This window comes from Sorex araneus, chromosome 4, assembly GCF_027595985.1.
Source record: "Sorex araneus isolate mSorAra2 chromosome 4, mSorAra2.pri, whole genome shotgun sequence".
Taxonomy (NCBI): domain Eukaryota; kingdom Metazoa; phylum Chordata; class Mammalia; order Eulipotyphla; family Soricidae; genus Sorex; species Sorex araneus.
The window spans coordinates 42,900,717-42,921,504 of NC_073305.1; the positions used below are offsets into that span (position 1 = coordinate 42,900,717).

The window sequence follows — 20,788 nt, forward strand, 5'->3', positions numbered from 1 at the left end:
ACATGAAAAGCCGTGTGGACGCTCTGGGCAGATGAGCCCAAAGGCAAACACGGGGGAGGCACCAGCCAGGGCTGCTGAGGCAGAGGCGCCCCTGAGCAAAGCAGGGGCATCACGGCAAGACTGAAGGGGTTTCTCAGAGCAGAAAGCCGCAGAGGATGGGAGAGAGGCCAGGAGGGACTGGAGAGGTGCGTGGCCTTGAGCTGTCCCGAGGGAAAGTGGGAACAGGTCCCTGTAATGCACATATCGGACGCCCCATGGTGGCACCTTTACGAAGGGGTGAGAAACCACAGGCCAGCAGTACCCGCTGCCTGCGCAAACGCAATGAGGTCTTGGCTGCTTTTCGCAGAGGCCCCTCCCTGGACAGCTCTGACTTGTGCACACCCTGGCCCTAGAGACTGCATAGTGACCTCGGCACCGCAGGGACTGGAGGTGTCCTCGAGCCCAGCCCAGCTGCCCCCGGGCCTCTGGAGAAGAGCAAAGCTCTAGTTGTCAAAGCAGGTCTCTGACAGTCCGGGTGGCCCCCTGAGAAACAGGGCTGGAGACCCACGTCCGCGGGGGCCTGGCATGCACTCTGAGCCCCGGTGGCCTCCAGGGAGGGCGGGCAGAGGAGGCAGGTCTGGCTTGTGTCACCGATTGCTAACCGAGGCCTTGGTGACCCACGAAGAGTGATAAATTCACTGGAGATTCCAAGGAAATAAACCAGGCTTGGCAGGGCGAGGGACTGGTGGGAAGGGACGGCATCTGACCGCTGACGTAACAGGAGTCCAGGGACACGGGGGGCAGGGGGTGACCAGTGTCCATGACTAGCTGGCACTTAGAGGACGCCGGGGAATCTCTCTCCTGCTCAGACTCCTGAAGGCTCTTCGGGGAGCCCCGGGGAGCTCAGTGTTCCGCATCGAGGCGGGGGGCAGGGTGTGGCTGGACTGTGATCTAGAGAAACCATTTGTGACTAAGCCTCAATATTTAGAGAGAGAGAAAAGCAACAACATCCCCCTGAAGAGGCCAGGGCTGAACAAACCTCCTCCCCAGGAACGGAACTTGGGGATACTTCTCTCCTGGAGCCTGCATGACTCAAGTAGTTCCCACGGTATGACAGGCTCACGGACACATTCATACGTGACCAGAGAAGGGAGTGCCTGGTTAAAACGCCAAGCATGCAGGCGCAACCCAGACGCCTTTGGGCTCATGTTTGTAATTATGTGGCAAAGACAGTTCTCAAAGGCATTTCCCATTAGCGTGAAACATCAGCCAAGCATTGGGGATGGGCAAGATGGGCTTGCCACAGGCACTGAACTGCCCCAGACCCCTGTGCGAGCCCCTCAGCTCCCCCTGGGATGCCGTGCTGGTCGTGGCAGACTCTGGAAGCCAGAGGAAAACATCTGCCCAGGGGTCCAGGGAGTGCCAGGGAGGGGGCTCATCCTTCAGGAGCCTGATGTACCCTGGGATGACACTGGATACAGGAAAGAGGGAAGGAGGGAGGGAAAGAAGGAGGGAGGGAGAGAGGGAAGGAGGGAGAGAAGGAGGGAGGGAGGGAAGGAGGAAGAGAAAAAGGAAGGAAGGGAGGAGGAAGAGAAGGAGGGAAGAAGGAAAGGAGGGAGGGAGGGAGGAAGGGACAGAAAGGGAGAGGGAAAGAATGGAGGGAGGGATGGAGGGAGGGATGGAGGAAGGAAGGAAGGAAGGAAGGAAGGAAAGAAGGAAGGAAGGAAGGAAGGAAGGAAGGAAGGAAGGAAGGAAGGAAGGAAGGAAGGAAGGAAGGAAGGAAGGAAGGAAGGAAGGGAGGGAGGGAGGAAGGGAGGGAGGGAGGGAGGAAAGGAGGAAGGGAGGGAGGGAGGGAGGGAGGGAGGGAGGAAGGAAGGAAGGAAGGAAGGAAGGAAGGAAGGAAGGAAGGAAGGAAGGAAGGGAGGGAGGAAGGAAGGAAGGAAGGGAGGAAGGAAGGGAGGAAGGGAGGGAGGGAGGGAGAAAGAAGGAAGGAAGGAAGGAAAGAAGGAAGGAAGGAAGGGAGGGAGGGAGGAAGGGAGGAAGGGAGGGAGGAAGGAAGGAAGGAAGGAAGGAAGGAAGGAAGGAAGGAAGGGAGGAAGGAAGGGAGGAAGGAAGGAAGATGAAGCAGAAGGAAAAGAGGAAGGGAGGAAGCAGAGGAAGAAAGGAAGAAAGGAGAGGAGAGAAGATCATGAGAGGAGAGGAGAGGAGAGGAGAGGAGAGGAGAGGAGAGGAGAGGAGAGGAGAGGAGAGGAGAGGAGAGGAGAGGAGAGGAGAGGAGAGGAGAAGAGAGGGGAGGAGAGGAGAGGGGAGGGGAGGGGAGGAGAGGGGACGGGAGGGGAGGGGAGGGGGAGGGGAGGGGAGGGGAGGGGAGGGGAGAGGGGAGGGGAGGGGGGAGGGGAGGGGAGGAAGGAAGGGAGAGAGGGAGCCAGGAAGAGTGGCTTGCCACCTGAGGCCCTGGGGAGCTGGGTTTGCTCTGACTGCCCACCCTGGCTGGTGCCCAGGGCCAGCCCCTCTCTCTCCCTGCAGGCGAGTGGGGCACTGAATGCGGCCAGGAAGGGCGAGGCCTGGCATGGCCGACCCTGCGGTGGCTCTGCTCTGAAGAGTGACAGTGGGCACACAGGCTGCCGAAGCTGGACAAAAAGGGCTCCATTCAACAGTGCTCAGGGCTTTCTCCTGGCTCTGTGCTCAGGGATCAGTCCTGGAAATGCTTGGGGGACCATCTGGGGCGCTACCCACTGTACTATCTCTCTGGCCCCGTCTGTGGGTCATTGAAAGCCACGCACAGCAGAAGTTTGCAAGCAAGGCTGCATGCTGGAATCTGGGGGCGCTCTCAATGCTCCTGTTCTCAGGTGCTCAGTCCCACTGACGCTCCAGAACCTGGGAGGGTGAGGGAGACTGAGAAGTCAGAGTTCTCAGAAGTATTTTAGTTTGCTATACCGGGGTTCAAACCCGGGAACACACACACACACGAGGCCTGGAGGCGATAGCCACATCCCTGACTGGGATATCAGAGTCCCAAGAGTTCTCAGGGGGCCCCTGAGGTCCAGTCAAGTCACAAGCAGTGGCTCAGGCTTGGGGGGCATCTGCAGTCACTTATTACTTGTCTGTTCGCTTGTTTGGCTTGAGGGGGTCACACCTAAGCAGTACTCAGGGGTAGTGCTCAGGGGACCACGCAGTGTTGAGGATGAAACCTGGGGTTCCCACATGCAAAACTATGTGCTCCAGCCCTTTGAGCCATCTCCCTGGTCCTATTTACAGTTTTCAAAGCCTTCCTTGCTGCCTGGCAGCCTGTGTCTCGTGTCCCTTTGGGGGTGGCAAGGGCTAGACTGGCTGGTCGCTGTTAGGTACTGGGAAAGGGGGAATTCCACGACGGGGGTGGCCATGGCAAGCACTTTGTATCAGCCCCACCAGTCGGCCCGCAGCGCAGCCCAGCTTCTGCCCCCACCCCCACCCCAGCTGCGGCGGGCCCCAGGCCCAGCTGCCCCCCTGCCCGCTCCCTCGAGGCTCACCTTGCCCGTGGACTCGGTGCCCCGCAGGATGCACAGGTACACCACGAGCCAGGCCAGGAGCAGGCACAGCGCCGGCTCCCACTGCACGCCCCCGCTGTCCTCGATGGACGGCGAGATGTTGAGGGTCTTCCGGTACCAGAAGTACTGCGTGGAGGAGGCCTTCTCACACTCATCATCGTAGCCCGTGTGGTTGCTGTTCAGCGGGCAGACGGACCATGGCAGGGGGTCCTTTGGGATTGGAGGAAGCGTCTCCGTTACACAGAGAGGGCTGAGGGCAGGGCGGGGGCTGCACAGGAGCCCAACGGGTCCTTCTCGGAAGGGGAGCACCCAGGGGGGGTCCCCACAGACCCCGGGAGCACGGTGTATTGGGGACACAGGTGGGGCTGGGGGGAGCGGGAGTCACATTCCATTTTTGTTTTGTTTTTGACCACACTTGGCAGTGCCCAGGAGTTATTCCTGCCTCTGAGCTCAAGGGTCTCTCCTGGCCGGGCTCGGGGAACCATATGGGGTGCCAGGGACAGAACCCGGCTTGGCTGCATGAGAAGCAAATGCCCTTCCCGCTGGACTGTCTCTCCGACCCTTTGTTTCCTGACATCTCACAGGTGTGTATGGAGGACTGCCTGGCTCTGGTGTTCGGGCAAGGCTGGATCAAAGGGACAATGGCCAGGGCATCTGTGCCAGTCAAATGTGGACCCCTCACTTCTCTGTCTCTCTCAGAGGGGGTTGGACCACACCTGGTGGTGCTTAGGGCTTACTCCTAACTCTGTGCTCACAGGGATCACTCTGGCAGTACTCCGCAGAGCAAATGGGGTGCTGGGGGTTGAACCTGGCCACTCACGCGGAAGGCCGTAACTCCTGTACAATCGCTCTGGCCCGAGACATGTCATTTTCAGTTTGCAGAGACCCTCCAATTATTCAGAGTTTGTTAGAACAGGGTCTGTTCTTTGACGTTGGGGACATTGTCTCACTCAGTAGACACCCCCGGAAGGAGGGCGGCCTGTAGGGAGTTGCCGCCTCTCCCTTGGACTAGCATTGTGCAGTGCTCAACCTGCCCAACCATCTATGGACACTCCCCAGGTGGGAGAGAGGGGACCGGTCCGGACTCTCCACAGAACGTGGAGGGGGCAGCAGCAGGGTTGAAGCCTGCCTGCAGGACAGGCTCAGCTCAGGGTGGTTCAGACTCCCTGGCAGGAAGTTTTCCACGGAGGTGACCTGGGCGGGGCTGGGCAGGAAGCCTGGGTAGGTGTGGACAGCCTAGTCCGCTGACTGAGCTCATTCACCTGAGCACTCCCCGGCATCCCAGAGAGTCAAGGCTGGCGTGGGGCCCGGGGTGGGGACAGCCCGGAGTGGCGTTCACCCCGCCGCCTCTCCACGGCTTTCCCTGGGACCCACCTTGCAGTGGTTGGTTTCTAAAACCTGGGGCACCTCCTGCCCTAGTGTGACCCCAACAGCAGCTGTGGACAAGCTTCCCACATGTATGCATATCCACACACACCCCACAGAGGCCTGTGCAGGCTGGCTGACAACCACAGGGCCGGGGACCCCAGGTTCAAAAGCCCCCCCCACCCCAACTGGGTTCCCCGAGTCCTTTCCTGACCTCCAGCTCTGCTGTCCACCCTCTCCCCCCTTCCCTCCCGGCTGCGCTCACCTGGAAGGAGTGGAACAGGTACCAGAAGGCCCAGGCGTTGATGACATTGTAGTACATGGACAGGAAGAAGGAGACCACCACGCTGGCAACGCCTGGGGGGACAGAGGGGTACTGAGCACAGCTCCTCCACTAGGTCCTGCGATGGCCAGTGTAAGGCGCTGGAGGCTTGGGGGGAGCACTGTCTAAGGATGACTCACTTTCCTCTCTCGAAATCATTCTCCAGGATGGAGGTGGGCAGCCCTGAGTGGCAGAAGCAGCCTAAGTATGTGCTTTAGATGCCCCATGTGCTTTAGCAGCACTTTTGGGTTTGTTTCGTTTGGGGGCCACACCCTGCGGTGCTCAGGGATCACTCCTGGCAGACTCACTCCAGGGGACAATATGGGATGCCGAGAATTGAATCTGGAATGACGCATACAAGGCAAACACCTTACCCCTGCACTATTGCTCTGCCCCTCTCCATGGGATTTATGTCTTGCTGTTGTTGTTGTTTTGGAGCCACCTCTGGCTGTGCTCAAGGCTTACCCCTGGCTCTGTGCTCATGGATCACTCCTGGCGGGGCTCAGGAGACCATATGGGGTGCCAAGGATTGAACTAAATGGGGTCAACTAAATGCAAGGCAAGTGCCCTATTGAACTGTACTATCTCTCCAGCCCACCCTCCGTGTGATTTAGACCCTCACAACAGTGGTGAGAGGAGGGTGGGATCATCCCCATTTCACAGAAGGGAAAACTGAGGGACAGGGTTTGTCCAGCAGAGCAGGACCCAGACCCAGTGTGCAAAGATCTACAGTCAGCCCCCTAGCACCCCTGAGACCAGCCCAGGGAAGCTTCAATAGAAGTTTCCTCTTTGGTGCTCCTCAGCTGGGTCATTTGGGGCAAGACGTGCCCTGTGGTGGCAGGGGACAGAGGTGTGAGGAATCAAGTCCCTGATCTGGTCAGTTCTGCAGGGACCCTAGGGGGCGGGGGCATTGCTGCCCAGCTCCCCACTTGGGGCCACAGTGGGAGTACTGCCATTGTAAGCACCGGCAAAGGCCACAAGCCAGGTGTCCCTTCCCCCCAGCACCCGGAGCTGGCTGTTAAATATTGACTGGCACCACTTGGCACGAACATCTGGTCTCTGTCCTCTTACCCCCACAGGCTGCCCCCGAGAAGCCCGCGGGGCTTGCTTCTTTGGGCGGGGTGAGGAAGCCCACACCTCTGCCTGATTGGTGAACAGCCATTCAGAACGGCTCGTTCGGGTTTGGAAGGGTCTATCAGGGAGGCGCTGCTGTGTTTCTTCTGCATCCGAGACCAGCCTCCTTGCCCTGGAAACTCTGGTTGTTTTCACACCACCTGCCTTCCTGCCTGCCTCGGGCCAGGCCATGGCCGTTGCTGGTCAAAGTCCCTCCTGCTTGCAGCGGTGCCCTGGAGGGTGAAGGTGTGCAAGGCAGGCACCTGTGCCAAGACTTGGGGTAGCAGAGGTGAGGAGGGGCTAAGGACTTCTCCCCTTGCTGTCCAGTGCACCACAGCTCCCATGCACTGCAGCTATTCGTGCTCCCCACTCCCACGATCACTGGTGTGCTGAGGATTAAATGAGCCCGCGCATATGTGTGGTCTAGTCTAGCCCTGGCACGCAGTAGCTGCTCACTAAAAGAGAGTGACTTGCAATTACTAATTAACATGGAACAGTTAAACCTCATTTCAGAATGGTTGCTAGCCCTTGAGGAATTGTTTCCTCCACTGATCAGCAAGCTGAGGCTCATAGGTGAGAAGCAAGGTGCTTCAGCAGCCCAGAATATGTGCAATCAGAAAGCTAGTCCCCCTTCCGCATCCCCCACCCCACACACTTCATGGGGCCACAGAGATAGTAAAGCAGGTAAGGTACTTGCCTTGCATGTGGCTGGCCTGGGTTTGATCCCAGATACCCTCTACGGTCACCCTGAGCCTTGCCAGGAGTGATCCCTGAGCATAGCCCAAGACCAATAATTTAAAAAAAAAAAAAAAGCTAGTCCTTTCCCCTGACCCCCTTACTCTGTGGCGCCCTCTCTGAGCCATTCGTCTGCCCCATTTGAGGCCTCTCTTGCTCCAGCAGATCTTCCAGTGGACGCTCCCCCACACTGGCTGCCAGACACAGTATGGCCAGTGTCCAGGGAGGATGGGATCTGAGAGTCCCTCACGTACCGACACCACTGAGGTAGGGGCTGATGGTCCGCCAGGCGCCGATGCTGCCCTGCCGCATGCGTTGGCCCACGGCCAGCTCCAGGTACAGGAGTGGCATCCCCTCCACGATGAGCATGACGATGTAGGGCACGAGGAAGCTTCCTGTGGGGGTGCAGACAGAGCCAGGTCATCACCCCAGGGGACTTGGCTCAATGGCTCCCCAACCTCTGTGCAAGCGTCCGTTTCTCTCTCCTTTCTCCAGTCTTTCCCCTTGTCCTTTCACTCTCCCACACCTCCACCTGTCCATTCTCCCATCTTTCTTCCATCCTGTCTTCATACTCTTCTGTCTTCCAGACACCCATCTTTCTGTCATTACTCTCGTCTATCATTCACATATCCATCTTCCATTCACCTACGACTGGTCTGTCCATCCACCCATGCATCCACCCAAAAATATACCCATCCATCCACCCACTCATCCATCCACCCATTCATCCATCTACCTACCCATCCATTTACCCATCCACTTGTAAATCTACCCATTATCCCATCATCTGTCCATCTGTTGATTCATCTGTCCATCCACCCACTTGCCCATCAACTCACCCATCCTTTTTCTTTCCCTCATATATCCATCTTCCTAATTTCCTTTATTCTCTATCCTATAACTGTAAATTCTCTCAGCCTTCCACATCTTTCTTCCTTCCATCAACTGTCCTTCTAGCATCTACTCATCATCCATTTGTCTCCGTCCATTCATTCATAAATGACACGCAGTTCTATTAGTTGTTAAAACTTCTAGAATATTTCTTTTGGGTAGTAAATTCATGCTGTCCTAAGCACTGTGAGTGCTTCACTCCTATCTCAGATGTCCCAGTCCCGCTTTCAGAGCCATCATTCCATCTACATAGTAAAAAATTCTGTATTTTATTTAATAATGATCAGAACTGAAACACTCCACTCTTACACATTTAATATCATCCCTGAATCTATCCACTAGCTGACCTCCACATATTTGCTTTGGGCTTTGGACTTCACCCCAAGATGCCCTATGAGAGGGAGGGGTATGATTTCACTAAGAACTTCCAAGGGTGCAGGCCCTGAGCTGAGTGTGCTGTTTTTTTTGTGGGTTTTTTTTGCTTTTTGGGTCACACCCGGCGATGCTCAGGGGTTACTCCTGGCTCTGCACTTAGGAATTACTCCTGGCGCTGCTCAGGGGACCATATGGGATGCTGGGATTTGAACCCAGGTCGGCTGTGTGCAAGGCAAACGCCCTACCCATTGTGTTATCATTCCAGCCCCCCTGAGCAGAGTGTGGGATGGGGGTTGGGTGGGGACTTAGCAGCCTTGCTTCTTGTCATTGAGAATCCAGGCAGGAATTTTAGCTGCCTCAGAATTTTCCAGAGTTTCATAATTCTCGTTCAGTCATACCATTTTTAGGTATGAGATAGGGGGCTGGAGAGACAGTATAGATGACGAGGAGCTTACCTTGCAGGCAGCCAACTCCAGTTCAATCCCCAACACAGTGTTTGGTGCTCCAAGCCCCATCTGGAGTGATCCCTAAGTACAGAGCTAGGAATAAGCCCTGAGCACTGCTGGATGTGATTCATACACCACCACCACTATCATCCCCAAATAAATAAATAAATGAATCAATAAAAAATACCCTAAAAGCCAGAGATGAGTCAGAGCTTGGAGTCCAGGTGTGGGAGATCAGGGCCCTCGGCTTCTTGTTACAAAGCACTTTCACATAGGTATGTAGGTTGGATGAAGTGACCTTCAGCCTAAAACTTCATTTGGATGAAGGGTACTTTGGGCTATAAACATTTTATTAGTTAACTTAGTTTTTATGATCCATCGATTCCCAAGGAGCCAACTGAAGATAAGCAGCTTCTTCATAGTAGGTGGCCAGGGGGCATGGACGGGATACAGAAGCCCTCCCTCCTGCCAGACACAGGGACCGAGGGGGCAGTCTGCTTCCAGGCCCCCATCCAATCTATCCTGCCACAGAGAGACCCCCTCCTTCTTCACACTCCCTCAACCAGCACCCCACCCAGACCCCGACCCAACTCCTTCACTGTGGACCTGGAAGCAGGAGCAGAGAAAGAAGAGGACAGGACTTTGGGTTAAAGTCAAACCCAGGGCACACAGTGGCAGGGAGTAAGGAAGAGATACACGTGTCTGTGAAGTTGGACTTTTACCAGCAAAGTGTCCTTCCTCCCATATATATGCCTGCGCTGTCCTCTGTCCCCCTTGTGCCCCCACTCACCAGTACTCCCAGACCACACTGGGTCCCTCCGTATCACCCAACATTCTGCTGCAAAGAGGAGCCTGGCACTCTCATCCCCAGGGCTCAGACACTGCGAGAGGGGTCAGTGTCCTCCCTGAACATAGCAGAGGGACAGAGCCTGGCTCATGCGTTTGCCTGCTTCCTTGGCAAATGAGATGCCAGGAGTAGCTTGGTGGTAACTGACACCAAGTGACAGTGACCATGAGCCTGGACGTCCAGAGGGGGCCACATCAAATGCTAAACAATATTCCCATTCCCAGCATTATCCCCCTTCCCTCACTTCTTCCAATTCTGCTTTGAAATCTCGGTACGACTGTGGTCTCCTCTTGCCCCACAGACCTGTGTGGCGACCCCTCACCAGCCTCCTCTCAACCTCATGGGGACAGAGAGGACAATAGGGGCTCCCCTGCAGGAGACCTGACAATGACAGGTATGCTTGGAGCCACACTCAGAGCCTGAGGGGGTATCAGAAGAAACTGTTTGCATCCTGCATGTTCACAGTAACACTGGGGCCTGTCCAGGCCCCTCCCCACTTCCTTTTTGATGGATGCCCCGGGACCCACTGCCCAATGCAAGGATAGAAATTCCAGGTCTGTGATCCAGGTGGGAGGTCTGGTCAGCCCATCAGTAACTTCTGTTACCTGCACCAGCCAACCAGGCCCAATCACAGGCAACTACACCCCAACCATCCGGCCACATAAGATCTGTGGATTTGCAAGGCAATTGTCTTTCAAATAACGAGGCTAGAACAAGACAGGATAAATGAACCCAACTCATATCCCATATTTCATTTAAAAAACTCCATGTGGACAGCTCTAATCTAGAGAACACTATAATTTATAGAAGAAAGCAGAAAAAAAAGTTTAGCCTTTTATTGTCCTCTTTGATTTTTGTTCCTTTTATGTTATAAAGTTAAAAAATTATTTATAAAGTTAAAATTTTTTCTTAGGAAGAAATTTTATGAACTTGGACTAGGCAAAGATGTCCTAGAAGCATAACCTGTGAATGAAATGAATGACAAAAGTATTTTAAACGTGTGATATATGAGAGACATCATCAGAGTAGAGAGATGAGACACAGGCTGGAAATGAGTATTTGCCAGGCACAAAGCAAAGCTGACCAATACTAGAACGTAGTTTGCAATTTTTGAGACAGAAATCTTATATAGTACCTGAGATAGGATACTTAAGAATAAACAAAGAATAAATAAGGATATGAGTTCTTTGCAGAATTTGAAAATGTGAATAAGTCACATGAAATAAGAAAACTCTAAAAAGTTTTAAGCAAAACCAGCTACTATGGCTATTTTATGTGGGCTGCAAAAGAAAACTATTTTGGGGAGATGCTTAGAATATGAACCATCTATTTACTATTTCTGAAAAAAATAACTTGCCAATGAACTGCAGTCAACCAGTGCTGTATAAGGAATTCAGCTAGAAAATAAGGAACTCGGTGATGAAGCTGTGTTACAAAAGAGTGAATGAAGGCCAAAAAATAAGCTGAGCAGGACAGATCCTGAAAACATCGTTATTACCATCATTATAAACTAACACAAAGGGAAAGTGTAATTCTCAAATGAGAAGATGTAACTATTAAAATCAACTGCGTGAATAGATTTGAAATGTTGGAAAGTGATACGGGATTTACTGTTTAGGGATCACACTTGGTGGTACTCAGAGCTTACTCCTGGTTATGCACTCGGTTCACTCCTGGCAGTCTCATGGAACTACATGGGGTGCCGAGGATTAAACCTGGTTGATCATGTGCATGGCAAGCGCCCCACCCACTGCACCATGGCTCTGGGCCCTGGAAAGTGAATGGGGACATTACAAGAAGCAGACATATGCTCAAATGTTCAGCTTTCCTGGCATGGAATCAGTAGGTAGCATTTCATTCTTAATACTTACAACTAGAGAAAATAAGTTCACATTTAGGTTAAACTTTAAATGGGATTTATATTTTCAAAACCACCACAAAAAAAAGTAAAAGGGGAAGAAATAGGTGATATTGTAAAAAATCACAACAAAACCCACCAATAACAACAACGGAAAGGAAATAGCAAGGGGTACCAATGAGATTAAAAAGAACACAAGAGCAAACACCGCAAGATAGTAAATATAAAATGATCAAATTCTTCTATTAATAGGAGATAAACATTTGGATTAAATAGAGAGAAGCTATAAATACTTCCAAGTACCACATTGAAGATGGATGCATTTAAGTGACATTTTATCTATAAATAAAAAGTTCAGAGCTGTAAGTTCATATTTTCAAAGAATGTTAACTGATTTTGGAAATTATAACAAGTAAAAAATGCATTATATTAAGTTATTATTTTTGCTTTGGGGCCACACCTGGCTATGGCCAGGGCTTACTCCTGGCTCTGTGTTCAGGGATCACTGCTTCTGGGGTCCGGAGGGCCCAGCATATGTGGTGCCGGGGATCAAACTCAGGTCAGCAGCATGCAAGGCAAGTGTACAATCTGCTGTATGATCTCTCCAGCCCAACTATGGCTTAATTTTTTTTAAAAAGAAAAAATGTGTTATCATGACTGACTTACAGTGCTGGATGTTTGAGATATTTTCTTATTTCCTCTCTGAAAAATTTTTTCAAATTCTCTGCCATGAACACATATTGCTTTTATGACCTTAGACACACATACCAATAGATTGCTCAAGAACACTGCAACAGTGCTCCAATATCTTCCTAGCCTGTTATCCAAGGCCCTTTAGCTCTGCTTCCTCTGGGACCTTTTTCCTCCTCTGCCGCTGCCCTGGCTCTTTCCCACAGGGCACAGCCTCATGGCACTCACAGTCACTTCTCTCCGGTGAATTCTGCTCGCTGCCCTTCCCACAGAAAGGTGACTTCTGCCTGCAATGTCTCTGGAGCTTCAACTCATTTGTTCAGGTCTAGGCTCATGGTTGCGACAGCCAGAAACCCTTTTGGACTGACTCTTGGCAGCTAGAGTCAGTCAAATCATGTCTGATCTCAGCAAAGCCCTCACTGAAGACACTTCTGCCTCTGCCGCACTAAAGGGCTCTTTTTGTACTTCCCCCGACCAAGGGTGATCACTAATCACCACCGCTACAAACTGCCCCCCACACCATAGCCCGGCAGTCTGCAAACAGCACCAATGACCAACTGACTGAATGATGGAGCTAAGTGCCTAGACATTTATGTTGGTTGTTGTTTAATTTCCCTGTGCTCCTTCTGTTTGAGAAAGGATATAAGAATGTGGTTGTTAGCCTGATGCCCAGCAGGGACCCCAGGGAGCCTTCAAACTTCAATTGTTCCGCCTAGAAGCCAACTCAATCAGGATCTGAGGGTGGGGATGGGACATAGACCCCAGGGTCAAACTCCCTGTGACGCCAAAACTGGGTGAGGGTGAGGAGTGGCGGGGAGGTGGGGGGTCTTCCCCACTGCAGCCACACCCTCCCCCACTGTGCTCCCCTCCATGCAGTGCCCAGTTAGACAGCCAAGGCGAGTGAGTGCAGAAGAGGCTTTGAACTAGGGTAGGGCAGGCTTCCGGAGAGGGTGAAGTCAGGGGGGGCATCTGGCTGAATGAGGTGGGGGGGGGGTTGAGGGGAGTCAGAGTGTAGAGGGACTGTCACAGGTGGGTGTCTGCAAGTGCCAGGTCAGGCCCCTTCCAGGAGAGGAGATGTTGTGGATAAACACACACACACACACACACACACACACACATACACACACACACCACAGCCACATGGGGCAGTGCCCTGTGTCTTGGCAGTTCAGAGCTGGGCCCTGGGCAAGGACTGCCAGCTCCTATGCTGCCTTCATTCCAGGACAGCGTGCCAAGGAGGCCTGAGCACCCTGTTCCTCCACACGCCTCCTTGCCCTCTCTGCAGTCTACAGTGGAGGATAGGAGCTGCAGGGGTGGGGGGTGCTGTGCAGCATCGAAGCCCTGCGGGGATGTGCCACACTCTGGCTCAGGCATGGCTCCTGACAGCCCTGCTGGTACCAGGATGGAGCCCAGAAACCCAGGCAGGAGGGGAGGACGAACCTTTTGGGGGGATGTACCGGCAGCCCTAAATCCTGAACTTACTCTGGAAATTATATATTTGCTCCTTCACAATTTCTGGAAGTCATGTTCACACACACACACACACGCACGCACACACACACAGACATGCTCGCATGCACATGTGCACGCACACACACAATGCACACACATGCACACATATGCACAGTAAGATGTTATTCCACAGACACACACAGAGCCTGACATGCACATAGGCACACACACACGGCATACACACTTACGCACATGCACACAGGCGTACAGCAAGATGTGAGTGCACAGACACACAAATACATACAGCTAGCCCTGAGTGCACAGAGACCCACACAGCCTGTCAGGCAGGCACGGACACACACACAGACACACACACATGCACAGACACACAAGCCAGACTTGCATAGACAGACACACACAGTTGCCACTCCGTCCTTCTTCCTGAGTTAGTCCCACAATGTCGGCCCTGGGTGAGGGCCCTTCCTGCGCCATTCAGGAGGGGTTGTTCTCATGTCTGCGCCCTCCCCCAGGGCAATCACCTTTGTGGAGCACACAGGGATGACCTGGTGGGGTTCAGTCCCCAGCTCCACGTGGCCCCGCACAGTGGAGGAGGCTGGCAGGATGCTGGGCTGGCTGACACCCGCTGCTGGAGCAGTCACATGTCTATCACATCCAGGTTCTGCACGCGAGGACATGGTGCACGTCCAAAACCCACCACGGCAGCTGTCCACCCTGGAGGTCAGCAGGTGCCACATAGCTGGTCCCACCTCTCCCTTCCAAACCCAATTGTGTGCCAGGCACAGAACCCTCTGCTCCTGGGAGCTGGAGGCCTTGGAAGGGGCAGGGAGCAGGGTGTCCCTTTTGAGTGGGCCCTGGGGTTGGCAGCAGTGGTGCAGATGAGGGAGCAGGAGCACATGTGCCCTGCGGAGCCTCCCCGCGGGTCTGTCTCCCCATTCCTCGGGCAGGTGCAGGCTCCAGTTTGCAATGGGAAGCCCAAAGCCTCAGAGCCAAGGAGAAGGGAGGTGGGGGACCCAGTCTGAGAGTGACCCACAGCATCGTCGGTGTCCTCAGACATCCCCTTTTAATGATACAAATCCCACACGGAAAACGACAGGAGAAAACGACCCACATTCCTACCAGTTGCATGGCTGTTCTGACTTCTATGATCTGAGCATTGTACATAAAAACAAACCACAAGTAAGATAGAATAAACGAATCCAGCTGGCATGGTTATCGTCCACACATCAGATGGCATGCCACTTCTTCCTGCACAAACCCCGCCCTAGACTCTGACATGGTTGCCAAGACAGACCCACCAACCTTTCCCAGAAGGGACTCTGGGCAGCTCCTGGGCCACCAGCTGTCCTCAAGCCTGTGGCTGTGTGAAGAGGTGGCTGGTACCCGGAATGTAATCTTCCGAATTAACATTCCTCCTGGGGGCCTGGCCCAGAGAGCAGGAAGGGAACTGGCCTCCTTGGTCCCAGCAGAGCCCAGGGGAGGGGGGGGGAATGCGTCCCGACCCCTAATCCCTTTGATTCTGGGAAATATTTTGGCACAACAGGGCTCTAAGGTTTATTCAGGGCTCTGTTTGATGCAGGCCCACAGGTCAGACTCTGTTGAGAAGGAAGTCAAACGCCTCTTTGGAGACTCTGATTCCTGGTAGGTGAGTAAATTGCAGCTGCAATCACTGAATAATACATAGGTGCGGCACATGAGAGGTTCCAGGAAACCGCTAGCACCCCACCACGATGCCCTGCTCTTTTTTCATACCAGACAGTGCTTGCCTATCCAAACAGTATGATGGGGTGCCTCTTTCGACCCTACCACTTCACAGAGATGGGGTCAGTGCTCAGCTTAGAAAAAACAAACTAGGAATGTCCTTGGCCTGAGAGTTGGTGGGGACAGTCAGGGAGAGTGTCCGAGGGAAGAGAAGCTTGGTCTGACCTAGAGGGAGGAATGGAGCTCCTCGGGCTGACAAGAACATCCCACATAGGGGAAACAGCATGTGCGAAGTGCGAGGGAGAGAATTGTGTAGAATGGGATGGAGGGCTGGAAGAGGAGGGGCAGAAAACGGAATGGGAATATACCTGCTGTGCCAGGATACGCAGTTTGGTCTGTTTGTGGTAGGCATAAATAGGATGCCATCTACTCGGTCCACATCTGTCCGCCTGACCTAGCCACTCATCTATCCACCTCCGTTCATCCATGCATCATGCATGCATGCACGTGTGCATCCATCCACCCATTTACCCAAAGGCTCCATCCACCCATGCTTTCTTCTTTCCATCCATCCATTCACCATGGATCCATCCGCCCATCCAACACCATACATGTATCTCAGGCTTTCTTTCCTGCATCCACTCATCTGCCCTCCAGTCCCTCCAGTCCCTGCTCTTTCCAGTGTCCATATGTCAAGCATCCACCCATGCAGTCAAAGTAGACTCTGTGCCATAAGATTTCTTCTTTTTCCTGGGTCCTGAAGCGCTGGTAGTTTCCCTAGCAACTCCTTATATATAATCTACAACAGAACGGCACTGCTATTTGTGCTCCACCATAGACCATTCAGATGATGGTGCTGTTAGAAACAAGGAACTAGACAGTCACGTGAGAGCAAGGCTCACCTGGTTGGATAACATGGTGGGGGAGGGTGGGTGGATAATATGACAAGATAATCTGAGCACAGGAACTCAAAATCTCATCTTGACAAATAAATCTTTCCAAAAAATCAGCCATGAAGCTGTAGAGCCTATGGCAGTCTTCCCATAATTGTGATGTATTTATGCTCTTCAAATAAAAATGTAATCAGAGTAAAACATGCATCCTTAACAAAAAAAAACAGGATTAACTTATGGTGGATTTTTTTTCTTAAGCAGATGTGGGAGGGGAGCAGTGTTTTAGGCTGCGGTCTTGAGTGGGTTAAATTTTTATAAGTGCTTTGGTCAAACATCTTACATTGTCTTTTATGGCAAAAATATAAGTTGTGGTGATTATAAAAGATTATAAAATAGATATGCTCCAAGGGAAGCCAGCAGAGGTAACTATTACTGACATCTTGGTATGTTTTTCCCATTCTCTTTTCTCTGCATTCTTTGAAGCATAACAGAGATGATTGTTTTGAATTGATTTCTTCCTCTGCTTAATATGTGACACGAGAAAGAGGTACATAAAAATTTATGAAAAAACCCCATCTCAGTGGGTGCAAAGAGCTGCAGTTGCACAGTGGGTCCAAGTTTATTGAAGCAATGGAGCCCTTTAGTGGAGGTCTTGGGAAACTCCCAGCTTTCCGTTCTTTTTTTTTTCTTTTTGGGTCATTCCCGGCGATGCACAAGGGGTTACTCCTGGCTCTGTGCTCAGGAATTACTCCTGGCGGTGCTCAGGGGACCATATGGGATGCTGGGAATCGAACCCGGGCCGGCTGCGTGCAAGGCAAACGCCCTACCCGCTGTGCTATTGCTCCAGCCCCAAGCTTCCTGTTCTTATTGGAAGAGGGACACCTATTTTCTCTTCTCCACCTGCTGTCAGAATTCTGCTGAGTTCCTCCTTTCGGTCGAATTCTAGAAATGGAACTACTGGGACATTAAAAAAATTTTTTTGAACGCTGACACTTGGATCTCTGTTGTCACTTTGCCTCCCAAACGGGCACCGGGCTTCGCAGAGGTTCCCAAGAAACACCTGAGTCTCACACTCTCTAACTCTAAGCGGGGGCGCGAGACCCGCTATGACCTGAGCTCGCCGCCGGCGCTCAGCGGAAACAGTTGTAAAGACAGAAAAATCAACGTAGAGACAACAAACCCCAAACAAAATAATGATCTGCGTTTCCCGCCCAATGTAGCTTCAAACCCAAACCAACTTTTTTACTTAAAAAAAAAAAAGTTAAAGAAAAGGCTGAAGATCCTTTTGGAACCTGTTTTCAAATCGAGCGGTCAAGGAGTGTATTTCGGATCCGAGTAGTAAAACGAGTTTCTGTCGAGCCCGACACTGTCCTGCCAACTTTTCTCACTTGTAGGCAAGTGTGCCCACTGGACGGTGCAGCAAAAGCGCCGTGTCCCGCGCTTGCTTCCCGCGGCTCCCGGAGCGACAACCTGGGGAGGGGGGACCTGGGTGATGGGGACCGGCGGGGCTCGGGGGGCTCGGGGATGCGGCCGCGGGCAGCATGGGAACCTTTGGCTGCAGCCCGAGTTGGCCCCGGGGACCCCCGATTCTCGGCGTTGTCACTTTGGGCAAATCACTTGGGCGCTTTGCGTTTGCGGGTCTGGGCCCCGGGCGGCCGCGGTCCCAGCGCGCAGCCCCGCGCACCGCGGCGCCAGGAAGGCGCGTTCCCAGGTGCGGGCGCCAGCACTCACCTCCGCCGTACATCTGGCACAGGTAGGGGAAGCGCCACACATTGCCCAGGCCCACGGCGTAGGAGATGCAGGCGAAGACGAACTGCAGCGGGTTGGCCCACAGCGGCCGCGCTTTCTCCATGGCCCCGGAGCTCGGCGCGCACCGGTCCCGCTCGGTCGCCGCGCGCGCTGCTTTCCGAGCGCCGCCGCCAGGCCCGCCGTCCCGCCCCGGCTCGGCCTGGGGGTGGCCCCGCGCCTCAGGGCCCGCCGCGCGCCCGCTTTTTAATTGCTAATCTCATTAACGCCGCGCCAGTTGGAGGGGCGAGGCTGGTAAATGGATGACGGCGAGCCCCACCCCGCCCAGCCGCTGCCGCCTGGAAGGCGCCCGGGATTGCCCAGAAGCGGGGCGGCGCCGGGTGCCAGCCGCTGCGCGGTGACGCCCGGTGTGGGCTGCGGAATTCCCTGGAGAGATCAAGGGGTCCCTTGACCACAACCTGTCATTGACCGAGTTCCTCACTGAGTGCCTGCGTGGAGATAGGGCCGTGGAGCCCGCAAACATTTCCTGCCGCGCTGGAGGGTAAAGGGGAAAAGGGCACTGGATTAAACACACCCTTTCCAACTGCTGTGCACCTACAGAAAGAACGTTTTATGAAGCGCTTCCTAGTCCATAAGTAACACCAGAACTTAAGGGTAACAACCAAAGTGATCAAAGGGGTTTAGCACATCTGGAGGGTGGTGGTGGGGGTGTTGGGGCACGGCGGGGAGGCCTGAAGGGACTCCCCGTCCCCCTGCACACGGAGGAAGAACCACGTGGGCACTCCGTTCCCCTCCACCTGCAGGCGGGTCCTACTTGCCCGCTGCATGCAAGGCAGACCCTGGCACCAGAGTGGGGCAGAGACCCCCAATCCCAAGACTGGCCAATCTAGAGGGAGAGATTCGTGCCCTCTCCACTGGCCTTGCAAGGTGATGTGGCTCAGGGCACGGCGACACTGGATGGATGCTATGGAAGAACATGGGAGCTGAGTTGGAATCTCAACTTGCCGCTGACCGTGTGACCCAGCATCACTTGCTTAAGATTGTGCTCCAGAACTTTGTACTATCTCTGGACCTTGATTTCCTCATCTGTAGTGGAACAAACATATGCCTTCTGCCTGAGGTTCATTCAACAGAAACTTAGTGTACTACCTGACTGCCACAATATATATTCGACTATCGTTGCTCACCTGGAGGCCCTCAGAGCATCCCAGGATATTCCAAAGAGGAACACAGGTGAAAAATCAGATAAATGGGGGTGAAGGGAGTCATGGCAAATACTAGGGGGCCAACCAGTAGGAAGGTGGGAACACAAGAAACAAGATTAAAAGGGGCCACAGTTGGAAAAATGCTAAGTTCTCTGTACTAGAGAATTGTCTCCTTTCCCCTCCCCTTTCTCCCCTTCCTTTCCCCTCCTCTTCTCTCCTGTCCTCTCCTCTCCTCTCCCCTTCCCTCACTTCCTCTCCTCTTCAAATTTTGTTTTTACCCAGTGGTGCTCAGGGCTTAATCCTGGCTCTGCACTCAGGGTCATTTATGGTAGTGCTCAGAGAACTATAAGGGGTGCCAGGGTTGAACCCTGGTCAGTCACATCCTACCCGAAGTTCTATTGCTCTGGTCTCAAGAACATTTTTCTTTCTTTTTTGGGGGGAGCACACACAATAGCACAGTGATTTTGGAAGTACTGGGGGACAAGATTGTGCCAGGGATGAAAGCAGGGCTTTTGTCCAATGAGCTCTCCCCCCCTTTCTCCTTCTCTTCCTCCTTCACACCCAGTGATGTTTGATACGAGTCAGCAGTGCTCAGAAGACAGTGCTGTGTTGAGGGATCAAACTCTGGGTGTCCAGCATGTGCTTCAGAACTTTGCACCATCTCCCCAGCCCTCCGGGCCATTATTCATCTGCATCCTCAATAAGTTGAATGAATAAGTAGGTAACACATTCAGAAAGTATTAAGGCCACACGTTGAGTAGTACCTGGTACATACATAGAAGATGCGTTTAAAAATTAAAATTTTAAAGGGACTAGGAGTCAGGGATGTGGCTCAAATGGCAGAACACATGCCTAGCACATGCCAGGTTGTGAGTTCAATCCCCAACACTGTAGGCTGTGGCGCCTATAGGCAAAAACAATAAGGAAGAGATAATAAAAGCAGAAGTGCTTGGGGAACTTTTATTTGAAGTCAAAAGGAAATATTCACCTTGGCACAGCCATTAGTTGGCCCTTCTGGGAGTTCCCTCCAGGCTGGTGGCAGAAGAAAAAGGTGTGTGTGTGTGTGTGTGCGCGCGCGTGTGCATGCACATGGTGTATGCATATATGTGTGCACACTTATGCATGTGTGCTGAAGAAGGTGGAGGGTCCCTTACTAAAAAGCCTGCAATCCAACAAGAGAAACTATTATGATGATTTTTCCTCCCTTTCCTTTTTTTTGAATCACACCTGGTGGTACTCACGCCTTACTCAGGGCCCAGGGATGCCCTGAATAGAACCGCAATCAGCTGTGTGCAAGGCAAACACCCCACCCACTGTACTGTCTCTCTAGCTCTATTTTCATTCTTCAACTTTGATTCTAGGAAGTGTCTCTCTTGCTACCCCTGGCATCCTCCTCAGAGGAATCCATAGTCTAGGTTTCTGTTCCTGGGGTTGGTCTCCGATGCTGTGACTTATCCAAAACTGGGTGCAAGTGGTCTGTGCTCTCTGGTACCTGGCTCTGGCTCTCGGTATTTATAGTTGCCTGTGTGTGATTCTAGAAGGATCTTCCTCACAACTGTGGGCATTCCATGATGTCACGATGGTGTCCAAACTCTGATGCATGCTGTGTCATCTCCAGTTTAGGG

General features: G+C 53.0%; 1 protein-coding gene across 1 annotated transcript in view; it reads right to left on the bottom strand.

Moving 5' to 3' along the window:
• The window catches only part of SLC6A20 (solute carrier family 6 member 20), a 35,732-nt gene extending 17,511 nt beyond the window's left edge, over positions 1-18,221 (bottom strand). Inside the window, exons 1-4 of the mRNA XM_004614525.3 lie at positions 17,944-18,221; positions 7,296-7,436; positions 5,137-5,228; positions 3,489-3,716 (exon numbers count right to left, since the gene is read on the bottom strand). Coding sequence (XP_004614582.1) covers positions 3,489-3,716; positions 5,137-5,228; positions 7,296-7,436; positions 17,944-18,064 — 582 coding nt within the window. The 5' untranslated portion in view covers positions 18,065-18,221. The remainder of the gene's footprint in view (positions 1-3,488; positions 3,717-5,136; positions 5,229-7,295; positions 7,437-17,943) is intronic.
• Positions 18,222-20,788: the final 2,567 nt, after the last annotated feature.